This window comes from Callithrix jacchus, chromosome 1 (assembly GCF_049354715.1).
Source record: "Callithrix jacchus isolate 240 chromosome 1, calJac240_pri, whole genome shotgun sequence".
In the NCBI taxonomy this organism is placed as follows: domain Eukaryota; kingdom Metazoa; phylum Chordata; class Mammalia; order Primates; family Cebidae; genus Callithrix; species Callithrix jacchus.
Genome location: NC_133502.1, coordinates 107,178,656 through 107,191,545, shown reverse-complemented (window position 1 = coordinate 107,191,545; position 12,890 = coordinate 107,178,656). Strand labels below are relative to the sequence as shown.

General features: G+C 44.8%; 1 protein-coding gene across 50 annotated transcripts in view; it reads right to left on the bottom strand.

Annotated features, from left to right (window-relative positions):
* KANK1 (KN motif and ankyrin repeat domains 1) overlaps positions 1-12,890 on the bottom strand; it is a 230,269-nt gene that overhangs the window by 24,634 nt on the left and 192,745 nt on the right. For 42 of the 50 annotated variants that reach the window (XR_013533553.1, XR_013533557.1, XR_013533560.1 and 39 more), the window contains one exon: positions 6,830-9,490. Coding sequence is in view for 42 of the 50 variants with exons in the window: in XM_078368000.1 (XP_078224126.1) it covers positions 6,830-9,490 (2,661 nt within the window). In the remaining 8 variants the exon portion in view is untranslated. Of the gene's footprint in view, positions 1-6,829; positions 9,491-12,164; positions 12,260-12,890 lie in introns of those variants that run through there. The other 8 variants (XM_035304456.3, XM_078368053.1, XM_078368043.1 and 5 more) reach the window with 2 other exon arrangements.

Sequence of the window (12,890 nt, the reverse complement as noted above, 5' to 3'; positions counted from 1 at the left end):
TGTCAAGTCAGAGGGAACTGGTCACCTATATTGCCAGAAAATGTTCTTTCGATGGTGTTGAAACTCTGGCTGGTCTTGAGTGGCCTATAAACAATCTGAATTTGATAAGGACCCATTTGTAGTTGTAGGCACCACATGCACCAACCTAAGATTGACAAATGATTGCTGTGTTTGAGCAAGACAAAGAAAACGTGTGGCCAGGAAAGCCAAAGAATAGAGAACAACAAAATTCAATAGTTTCAACCTTAGTCACCCTTTAGAATCACCTGAATTGAGGGTGGGACTTAAAACAATATATAGATACAATGAACTATCTGGGTGGGTCCAGGTATCAGTGTGTGTATGTGTGTATATATATTTGCAGTTGAGAAAGAGTTTAATTGCCTTGAGGCCAGTTCACGGGTGATGGAGTTACTACTCCAATTGGTCTCCCCAAGGCTTGGAGGTTAAGGTTTTTATGGACAATTTGGTGGGTAAGGGGCTAGGAAATGGGTGCTGCTGTTTGGTTGGGGATGAAATCATAGGGGTGTGGAAAATGGTCCTCCTATGCTGAATCCACCTCTGGGTGGGGCTACAATGACCAGTCTTGGGTCTGAGTGGAGCCAGTGGGCTACCAGAATGCAAAAGTCTGAAAAACATCTCAAAAGACCCATCTTAGGTTCTACAATACTGACGTTATCTATAGGACCAATTAGGGAAGTAAAAAATCTTTTGACCTCTGGCCACATGACTCCTGAGCAGTAAGGGATTATAGAAACTATGCCTACATTTGATCAGAATTCAGGCCCCTTGGCTGGGTGCAGTGGGTCACCCCTGTAATCCCAGCACTTTGGGAGGGTGAAGCAGGTGCATCACTGAAGGTCAGGAGTTTGAGACCAGCCTGGCCAACATGGCAAAACCCCATCCCTACTACAAATACAAAAATTAGTTGGGCACGGTGGCATACGCCTGTAATTCCAACTACTCGGAAGGCTGAGGTAGCAAAATTGCTTGAACCTGGGAGATGGAAGTTGCAGTGAGATGTGCCATTGCACTCTAGCCTGGGCAACAATAGTGAAACTCTGTCTCAAAAAAATAAATTAATAAATAAAATAGAATTCAGGCCCCTTCCATAATTCTAACTTTGTGGGCTTTCATTAGTTTTACAAAGGCAATTTAGTCTTGGGGAGGGCTATTATCATCCTTGCTTTAAGGTTAAACTATAAACTAAATTCATCCCAGTTAGCTGTTGGAATGAACAACAACAGCTTCTAGGTCAGAAGTAAGATGGAGTCAACTACGTCAGGTTTCTTTTACTGTCATGATTTTGGAAAGGCAGTTTCAATGTCCCCACACCCTTGGGTTTCAGTACACCTCAATCTAGAGGTGTGAGCTATGGAGATGGGAAAGGCTGATGACAGCTCTAATTCCTTCTTGCTTATGGGACATTGTTAGGGAAGGGGTTGCCCCACGATAAGAGGAGTGAAACCGTCTTGAAGTTGACTGTATGCAGTCACTGGTGCCTGGTTGGGGTCATTCTTATCCACAGCTTTAGTATAGCACATGAGTGAATAGCAGACTGTAAGATTCATAGTAAGCCCTATCATAAAGAGTGAAAGTCCTAGCTTCAGGAGTCCCTGTAGAACCAACCTGAAGCCTTGAGGGACCCAGGTAAATGACCCTGAGAACCAATCAATTATTGGGTTATCGGCAGAGATTAAAAAAAAAAAAAAAAAGGACAAGGCTGGAATCTAATAAAAGGGGTATAGTTTTTCTGAAACATAATTTTTCTCACTCCAGTTTTTTATTTCTACCAAAGACCAATTACAGTAGGACCAATTTATTTGCAAAATAAGTTTTAGTCTTATTATGCTTGGGCTAATTATTTGCATAAAGTGCAGCAAGAATAATTATAGCCATATAGCCCCCGCCCCTTGTTTTACATTGGCTTTGATGGAATTTTTCATAAGAAATCTCAGAGTAGACCTTTTAAAAACCTCTGGAGCCCAGCCAAGGATTTATTTGTGCCTGCAGATACCAATATAAATTAGGTGACTTCCTCTTTTCCCAAGGTCCCAAAATAGCTTGGGGCTCCTAAGCCCGTCAGATAGTGACATTCTTTACTTACCACAGGTTAGGAACCTGTAAAGGACAAGGTATGAGGCCAGTTTTTCCAAGGGACTTTCATTAGCTCTATAGGTTAACTTCAGTTTCCCAAAGCAGTCTGTAAACATATCATTCCAGTCAGAGCCTTGGTATCTCCAATTGCAGGCATCAGGATTTTTAAACTTCTCCCTAGGTTATTCTATTGTACAGCCAGGATTAAGAACCACTGAATTAAATTAACCAATATAAAAGCTGACTACTGAAAATAAGAGTTTAGACTCCCCTCTGGTTTCAACCCATCAATGTGGATTCATGTGAATTCTTAGGAATCGCTGGTGGCTTAATTAACAGCTCTGGACCATTAATGGTAGATGTTCTGCTAAACAGAAAGTAAATGCTACCTGAACAATAGGGATAAAAACAGGAGTAATTACAGGCTGAGAGTGGCTCATACCTGTAATCCCAGCACTTTGAGGGACTGAGGCAGGATGGTTTGAGGCCAGGAGACTGAGATTGCACTCCAACCTGGGTGACAGAACGAAACCCCGTCTCTATGGAAAAAGCAAAACAAAACAAAACCAGGCTGGGTGTATTGGCTTACACCTGTAATCTCAGCATTTTGGGAGGCTAAAGCAGGTGAATTGCTTGATCCCAGGAGTTGCAGACCAGCCTGAGCAACATATTCCCTTACAAAAAAAAAAAAAAGAAAAAAAAAAAGCTGGGCATGATGGTACGTGCCTGTAGTCCTAGCTTACTGGGAGGTTCACATGTGAGAATAGCTTGAGTTTGGCAGTTAGGGGCTATGGTGAGCTATGATTGCACCACTCCACTCCAGCCTAGGAGACAGTGAGACCTTGTCTTAACAAAACGACAGCAACACTTGGAGTGTGTTACAAAACACTTTCAGAATTTTGTGGTGCTCTGGTCTAGATGCTCAAAATTCCTACCAGGTGGGAATGGTTTTCACAGGCGCAACTGGGAAGTTAATGGACAGGAGAGTGGGCAACTGCGACGTCTTCTGTCATTAACTCAAACTTATAATGGCCATAAACACCAATAAAGCAGGAACCTCATTTTACAACCTGGTCAGATTAGAGATGACTAAAAGATAACAAGTGACAGAAATCTCAGTGTTCTGGAAAATAAAAGGAACATCTTTGATGCATTAATTCTCATTCCCAAATATACTTAGCTTTTATAATTATCCATATATTAAATGCTAAGTCAAATGAAATGACTCTAATAAAAAACGAGCCACCTAAATGAAAACTTTATGTCCTTGACTTTAGGAACGTTAGAAGCAAACTATTTTACAAGAAAAATAATTCGATGAAACTAGAGCTGGGAGGTGGGAGAATCGCTTGAGCCCTGGGCCCAGAAGTTGGGGGGCTGCAGTGAGCCCAGATTATGCCACTGCTCTCTAATCTGAGTGACAAAGCAAGGCCCCATCTCTTAAAAAAGAAAAAAAAAAAAAACAAAACTCGGCTGAATGGGTTTTAAAGAGATGACTTCTCCAGTTTTCTGTTTAACATTTATCCGTCCAGAATGGGTATTAGTTATTGGTATATAGCAATGGATTTCCAAATGTGTTAGAAAATTGATTTAAATAATTACAATGGATTTTAAAAGTTGCTCTGTTCACTTATTCCAATTGTTCTGGTATGCTGATCTATATTTGTATTGATAGTGCTCAAGGGTCCCTTCTTTGACCACCTCGTATCAAACAGTCCTCACCCTGACAACTACCACTTGCTGTTCTCATAACCAGAGTTACTCTCTTCATAGTATTTACCACCTCCTGACGTATTATAGGTCTACTGTCTATATCCTGCATCCCACCTAGAATGTAAGCCCCGTGGGGACAGGAGCTCTCTTCTGCTTTGTTCACACTAAATTCACAGCTTATACCTATGCTTGAAACAGAGTAGGAATCCAAGTAATAATGATTTTTACTTCATTTTTTTTTAGATATGGAGGTCTTACTATGTTGCCCAGGCTGGCCTCAGATTCCTGGGCTCCAGCAATCCTCCTGCCTCAGAATCCAGACCAGCTGGGACTACAGATGTCTATCACTGCACCTGGCTCAAATTCAGTAATTATTTGCTAAATTAAAAAATGAATTAATGGAGTCTCTCCTCTCATAAATGTTTTTAGGTGAAAAAACACAGAGGCAGACTATGTATGATTCAAATTTTATTACAAAAATGTATGTTTCTAAAATACAGAACTGCAAACATGCACATGTGTAAACACTAAACATATATGGGCTACCACAGGAGTGTGCCAGGGAGGCTTTAACTCTTTTATTATATGCTCTTCTGAACTGTTAATTTCTTTTTCCTTGTTCTTTTCTTTTTTTGAGACAGGGTCTCACTCTGTCACTCAAGCTGGAGTTCAGTGGCACAATCACGGCTCATTGCAGCCTCTAGCTCCCTGGCTCAGGTGATCTTCCCACCTCAGCCTCCTGAGTAGCTGGGACTACAGGTGTCTGCCACCACACCTGACTAATTTTACTATGTCTAGTGAAGACAGGGTTTCACCATGTTGCCCACCCAGGCTGGTCTTGAACTCCTGGGCTCAAGCAATCTACCCACCTCAGCCTCCCGGAGTGCTAGAATTATAGGTGTGAGTCACTGAATACAATCTTTTTTTTTCCAGACAAGGTCTCGTTCTGTCACCCAGGCTGGAGTGCAGTGGTGTGATCATAGCTCACTGCAGCCTCAACCTCCTGGGCTCAAGAGATCATCCCACCTCAGCTTCCTGAGTAGCTGAGGCTACAGGCATGGGATAACATGACCACATAATTAAAAAAAATTTTTTTATAGAGACAAGGTCTCACTATATTGCCTAGGCTTGAGCTATTAATTTCTTATGATGCATGCTCCAGCTGTAATGTTAAGAAATTGAATATAGTGTTAAGCGTTATAATGCTGCTAAAAATAACGCTTCACTGCATACTGAAAAGTGACACCATCATCAAATCTTCAACTCTATGAGAAATGAACAGAATTCTATGGATTGTTAGTTTTCAGTATCTGAGTTATAGGACAGTTAGTATATTGTGGAAGAAAAAAATAATAGTTTCAAAGTGGAAACCTAGGAAGATACAAAAATAATATATTTCGGTCTAGTTTCATCATTGCCCCGTCGGACTATTAAGGAAAACAGAAAGACTGGAATCTCTGTGGATGACTTAAGTCTATATTACACATATTCATATAAAATTAATCTAATACACACTCTTTTTCAGGTCACACTGGCTCATGAGAACTGGAGAGGCAGAAACAGAAGCCAGGCAGTGTGGCCCTGGGCTGGGATGATGTTATACACTGTGAGAGGCAGGGCACATGGTTACAAGGGAAGGGTTGGTGAGGGTCACAGGTAATTACTATAAGTCATAAAATCATCCATGGTAGTTCCTGATTATTAGCTTCATTTTAAAGAAGGAAGGGTGAGCAGAAATCCCAATAAATATGAGAAAGAATAAGAAAGACAAAAATGTAAGCGCCTAACAGGCCAGGTGCGGTGGCTCATTCCTCTAATCCTGGCAACTTTGGGAGGCTGAGGCAGGCAGATCACCTGAGGTCAGGAGTTTGAGACCAGCCTGGCCAACATGGTGAAACCCCACCTCTACCAAAAATATAAAAATGTAGCCAAGAATAGTGGGTGTGCCTATAGTCCCAGCTACTTGGGAGGCTGAGGTACAAGAATCGCTTGAACCCGGGAGGCGGAGGTTGCAGTGTGCTGAGATCACACCACTACACTCCAGCCTGTGCGACAGAGCAAGACTCCATCGGGGGCACAGGAGATACAGAAGCAAGCAAATGAAGAGTGGGAAAAGACTCCCTTCTCTCCAAGTTCTTGCTCAAGGGTCCCTTCTTTGACCACCTCGTATCAAACAGTCCTCACCCTGACAACTACCACTTGCTGTTCTCATAACCAGAGTTACTCTCTTCATAGTATTTACCACCTCCTGACGTATTATAGGTCTACTGTCTATATCCTGCATCCCACCTAGAATGTAAGCCCCGTGGGGACAGGAGCTCTCTTCTGCTTTGTTCACACTAAATTCACAGCCTATACCTATGCTTGAAACAGAGTAGGAATCCAAGTAATAATGATTTTTACTTCATATTTTTTTTAAGAGATGGAGGTCTTACTATGCTGCCCAGGCTGGCCTCAGATTCCTGGGCTCCAGCAATCCTCCTGCCTCAGAATCCAGACCAGCTGGGACTACAGATGTCTATCACTGCACCTAGCTCAAATTCGGTAATTATTTGCTAAATTTAAAAAATGAATTAATGGAGTCTCTCCTCTCATAAATGTTTTAACTAAACACATTTTATGCCAGTATTTCTAATTGATAATATACTGGTAATAGCGGGTACAAACAGGGTAGGATTTTTAAAAGGCAGTCCTATAAATAATGAGCAAGTAAATAACTGAAAAAGAATAAAGCATCTTACCAAATGAGCAGCCACAGAAGACAACCTCTAGGGCAGCCAACACTAGTTTACCTTTTCTTTCAGCCTTAGTCCTCAGCCAGAGGCCAGTGAGGCTACCAGAATCAGCAGAGGTGCTTATATATTTTGATTCTTAGTTTTCATTCTACAGATTACCACTCTAAAACTTTCTCCATTTCTCCTCCAAAAATGGTTCTGGCAGTTAAAAAATAATCCTTGCCTCCTGGAAAGACATGTTTCCCCATCCTTCCTCATTTTCAGGTCCTTAGCCTCCCACCTACCTGTGATTTTACCCAGACTGGTATTCTGGAAGTCAGGGTTCCTCAGCTCTTCGGTGCTTGCAGACTTCATGACAGAGTTGATAGATGACAGGGTGCTGATGAGCTGAGAGTTGAGGGAGCCAATCTGTGAGTGAGGCTCCCCGAAAGCTTCTGCCAGTTCACTATAGTTCTCAGCCAGCAGCGTCTGCTGTTCTGCCAGCAGCTTCTGGACACGCTCAATGTAATGATCCAAGCCAGTCATCATTCCAGGAGGAATCTGGGGCTGGGGGTTCTCCAGGAACTCCCCTACAGGATCATCCCCAACACCCACGCTCCTTCTGCTGGCTGTCAGTCCCACTGTCAACTGTGGTGGCCCACAAGCTATGGTCCTCATTTTGAGACCAACCAGATAGTTGTCGTTAATATTTATCTGCCCCACGCCGGACTCTTTGGTCTTCACAGCTGATGGCCTGTCAAACCCAGAATGGCCAGAAAGCAACGTTCCAACACCAATGGACCGTGTCTTGGTGGAGGAGTTAACGTCCTTGACACGGCCTTCTCCTACAGCCACTGTCCGTGTCTCCACAGTCTGGGTGCTGGTCTGCTTGTCCAAAGTGCTTAGGCAAGTGTTGGTGCAGGACTCTATGAGGGTGGCTGTCTCGGTGTTGGTGAACTGGTGCACCTGTTCCAAATCCATGCTAGTGTCCTGATCTGTAGTACGAGGCACCGCCATGACAGCAGCTTCCACCTGGCCAAGAGCCTCAGTGTTCACACCCTGGGAGGTGTACTCCTTTGGAGAGCAGACAGTCACGTCAACAGAGCAATCTCCACAACCGATAGACCGCACTTCTTTGATATTCAAGTTTGTCTTGAGGAGTGTGAGGTCATTCACAGACTCCTCTGTGTTGCTGCCTGTTTCGCAGACACTGACTTCCACACTCACACTCTTGTCACACATTTCTACAGATTTCCCAGTGCACTGGTCATGCGTTTCCACCCTCTCCTTAACAATCCACCAATTCATGGGCAGCTCAGGCCCCATAACTTTATTCTTACATTCAGGCTGGCAGGAGATGCCTACACTGTTTGTTTGCACGGAGGTCCCAACACACGTGTCCACCAGGACTGTGTGACTGCCGACTATTTGATCTCGGGTCTGCACTACTGCCTCCACTACCTTGCTGAAAACAAGCGGCTGGGCCATCGTGGCTTTGTCAACCTTTTTCCTCGATCCAGCAGCCTGCAGCTCCTGTTTTAGTTTAGTCATCTCCCGGTCATGGGTGGTTTCTCTAAGCTGTACTTCTAGGCGGTAGATCTTTTCCTTCAAGGCTTCTATGGTCTGCTGCTGCAGCTCAATTTCTTTGTCAGCTTCAGTTGTCACACCAAGCATGGCCTCTGTCACATTGACCCCATAATTCCTCATCTCAATAACTGTTCCTACAGCTGCATCCTTAAAGGACCTGGAGCCTCTGTGGTACACGACGATGTCATTCATGTTCTCCTCGGCACCCACAGCCACAGACCGGCACTCTCCATTCTCCCTGAGCTCGGAGGAAGCCTCACAGCTGCTGTCCTGGATCTTCTGCTCCAGGGCTTGCATGTCTGCTGTAAGCTGCCGGAACTCCTTTATCCTCTGTGTGCTCTGTTCTACGGTCTCCATTTCTTCCTCCTCATAGTCGATGTATAATTCCCCACCACTTCTTCGGGCCCGGGAGAGCTGTTCCAGCTGGGAGGCATTCCCTGCACTGTAGGACCGCTTCCTCACACCACAGAGGTCGTTCTGGGATGCAGCCCTTTGGTTTTTCAACTGTGAGGCCAACTGTCTTTTCTCTTCTTGCAAGACAGAGATCTTTACCTGGAGCACAGGGATGGTTCGCACCTGCTCCTCCAGTTCCTTCAGGCGTTTGAGAGCAATGGCCATCTGCTCACGAATGTGCTGCAGGTGCATGGGGCTCACATTGGTCACTGGGGTGGAGATCCCTGAGCTCAGGGGGCTGTGGCGGATGGAGCTCCCCATGGAGGAAGTGGTGGCAGCAGCTGGGGCATAGCCACCATAATCCCCATTACCTTGGTATCCATTCTGAAGCTGATGCATGGCGGGATTGTGGTTTCCAGAACCCACAAAGGAGGGAAGGGAGCCTGTGGAGCCCATGCCTCCAAAACTGGCCAGCCTGGGCCTTCTGAACTCACCCGGTGTCATCTGCATGGTGGCTCTCTCCTGTTCCAGTCTTCTCCGGGTCTCCATCAGCGTCTTGGTGACATGAAGGTTATGCTTTGGGAGTTGTGGTGAGGGAGGTGGCAGCTGTCGATTTTCTGGGATAGTAAGAAAAGGGAGTGAGGTCTCTAGAGGGGCAGGGGGCTTTGATATTGGAGTTGATGTAACTTGGTTTCCAGCTAGGAGGAAGTTGGGGCACTGCTTGTTGTCGTCACTGTTGGAGGATGAGAGGGATTCAGTGGAAGTCCATACACCTTGCTGACCAGATGTGGTCCTCGTTTCCGGGCATTGCACAGATGGCTTCCGCCTCTTCTGGATGTTCAGTCTTTTGATGGTGTTTCCCTTCTGTATGTCATCCACATATTTGAGGAAATCTAAGTCTAGCTGATAACCATAGGGGGTCTCCACAAAGTAAGGGTCTTTCTGTTCCTTATCCTGGTCTCCATTCAGACTATCATCTGCTTTTCCTAGGAGAGAGAGAAAAGAATATTATAATGACATGTAGTATACATAATGGTTAAAAACTAATATTTGTGTTTGTTGCAGTACAGCAAGCTGGTATGATTTTAAGAGTTGACACACCTATGTTGTAAACCTGGATCTCCAATGTAACAACTGGGTAAACAAGTTTTGTTGTTGTTGTTGTTTTGAGACAGGGTCTTGCTCTGTTGTCCAGGCTGGAGTGCAATGTTGCAATCTGGCTCACGGCAACCTCCACCTCCCGGGTTCAAGCAATTCTCCCACCTCAGCCTCTTGAGTAGCTGGGATTACAGGGGCACGCCACCATACCTGGCTAATTTCTGTGTTTTTAGTAGAGACAGAATTTCACCATGTTGGCCATGCTTGCTGGTCTAGAACTTCTGACCTCAGGTGATCCACTGTGCCTGGCCTGGGTAGTTAATAAACCTCTCTGAACTTCAGTTTCTCTCTTAGTAAAAATGGAGATGCAAATATTTAACTTACAGGCTTAAAACAATTTAATGAGATAATGATTGTATTACTGTTTTTTAAAATTTTGTCTTAGATTCAGGGAATACATGTGCAGGCTTGTTACAGGGATATATTGTGTAATGATAAGGTTTGAGCTTCTAGTGTACACAACACCCAAATGGTAAACATTATACCCAATAGGTAATTTTTCAACCCTCACTCCCATCCTTCCCCACTTTGGTAGTCTAAAATGTCTATTATTTTCATCTTTTTCCATCTTTATGTCCATCCATATACAGAGATAATGATTTTAATGAGTCAAGCACATAGTAAGTCCTTACTAAATATTTTTAAAAGAATTCATTAAAAAAGAAATGAAAGGCTGGGCACGGTGGTGGAAGGTGGATCACCTGAGGTCAAGAGTTCAAGACCAGCTTGGCCAATGCACAGTAAAACCTCATCTCTACTAAAAATACAAAAATTAGCTGGGTATGGTGGTGGGTGCCTGTAATCCCAGTTACTTGGGAGGCTCATGCAGGAGAATCACCTGAATGCAGGAGGTGGAGGCTGCAGTGAGCTGAGATCACGCCTTTGCACTCCAGCTGGGCAACAGAGCAAAAACTCTGTCTCAAAAACAAAACAAAACAAACATAAAAGCATTGTCCAGTAGATAATTTCATTGGTCATCTACAGTCTCTTTGAATATAGACAGCAGACATTAAGATTCCTGTTTTACAAAGTGTTATCTGAGGCACAAAAACCCTAAAAGTCAGCAGTAGACAGACTAAGTCAGCAGCAGAACCAGGAGGCCTGGGATGAGATGTCCCTGCTGCTGTCATTGCAGACTGGGCTGCCTTTCTAAATAGAGGCCAAGGGCACTCAGTCCTGACCACCTCCACAGGATCACAATTTGCCTCCCCTACCTTCCTGGCTGAGAAAGCTGGGGCACAGAATGCTGAGTGATTAACTCCAGCAGCATGGGTACAAGCAGAGGAAAGACTTCAACTCTATTTTGTGTTTTCCACTTCTCAGTTTCTCTCCTAATTTAAAAACAAAACCAAACCCTCTCTTAATTATGGGAACAGTTTTCTCCCTGTTGACTTCGTTTGGACAGAACACTTTTGGTTTTGTAATGAGTCCAAACAAATGCAGAGAATGAAGATAGGGGCAAGACCTATACTCCAACTGCTGGATCACGTGGCACTCAGTAAATGCTACTTAAGGCTAAACCAGACATTTAAAAAAGGAAACAGAAGGATCTTTCACAGCACAGACATTGTTGCTGACCTGGGCTACACATTTCAAATTTAAAAGCAAGGTCATTTTTATTTGTTTAAATCGCAGGATCAAGTAATGTGTTTTCCCAGAGCCACACTAACAAGCTGTGCATTTTTAGAGCTATGCAAAGAACCTAAAAGCAACCAGTGAAAATGTAAGCCATCAGCCTCCCTGCCCTCTCCTGAGTATACAAACCCACCTGACTGCTGTCAAGGTTGAAGTAACTTCCAGCAAACCTGGTTGCCGTCTGCCCTCCCAACCCCGAGCAATGCCAAACATTTACACCTGGCAGTGTGAATGCTCTGAAGAACACTTCTACCCCCATTTGCCCACTTTCTTCTTCTGAAATGTTGGAAAGAAAAGCACGAAAATAAGTTTGCCAAGCAGAGGAAAAACAAGGGCACATATCCTTTACGTCCCAATTTAAAACAACATTAAATTGCTCTAGCTGTTCCATTCTAACACGTGTGAGAAGTGAATTCTATGTGAAAGACGTGCCCAACAGCAGTCATGCTCTAGCCTAAGAAAGGGAAGGCTGGCCAGGAGCGCTGTCCCTGGAAACTGCTGCTCAGATTAACAGAACTCGTGCGCAAGTTAATAGAATAGAACGTAGCTGTCCTTCTCTCTTTCCTTTTTAACTTTAATCTCCACGTGGAGAACGTGCTCACTTAAAATATGCAGCCAGACCTGTTTCCAGTACTGCCTGAAATTCCATAAACAAAGAGAAACTACAGCTTGGGTGTCAGACAGGTAGGCAGATCTGGCCCACCCGGGATGTGCGTGTGAGCCGGCGAGTCTTAGCTGGACCCCTGTAGACCTGCAGGGTCGCTATGGAGGAAAGTGGTCAAGCAGTGCACTGCCTTCCCGGCCGCCCTCGCCCAGGCCCCCAGGGAATTCGGCCAGCGGTGACGACCCCACACCACCCCCGCTCACCTACCAGGCGCCGGCCCGCGCTGCACTCACTGCACACCAAGCTCGCTCCCAGCCCACCTCGACCCAGCCTCTGACGTCCTGGATCCTCACCCCATAAGGAAAAGTTTCAACATTGGGGTAAACTTAACCGGCCACGCACGAATGCCATAGGCTGAGTTTTCACCAATAAAGTCTCCCGCAGGCTGAGTGACACCACCCCCAGCACACTCAGCTGTTCCGCATTCCCTGTTTTCTTAATGAAAACAGGAAACTGGGATCTTTTGAAAATGTGTGTTCTTCACTCCAGTTTTGCCAGTTTATTTTTAAATAAAGCTAGCACTTTAAGCATCTCTACAGAGAGGCTCTGTTTTTCCTATACCAGTCACTTCTTCATAAAAGAGTCTGTGTTCTCCTGCTCAGCCCTCGGTCACCTGAGGAGGTGCAGAGGCACAATCAGCCCCACTGTTCTCTGTGGGTTCTCAGGGTCCCGGCAGCGCTCACTGGTTCCAGAGCACTGCAGGACTCTTCTCAGCCCTGGGCCACGACATGTGGCAAGTAGTTATCCTTTATCATTCATTTCAGCTGATGAAAGCTGCTTCTTAAAAAATGAAACAAAAACAAACCTTTTTTTCCAGATAGAAAAGCAGTATATGCTGGGGGATGGGGGGGGGCGGGAGGAGACGGGTGGAAAGCAGCCATATACAGGTCATTTAAAGAAGGGGGAAGAAAATCACTCAGATCTGACCA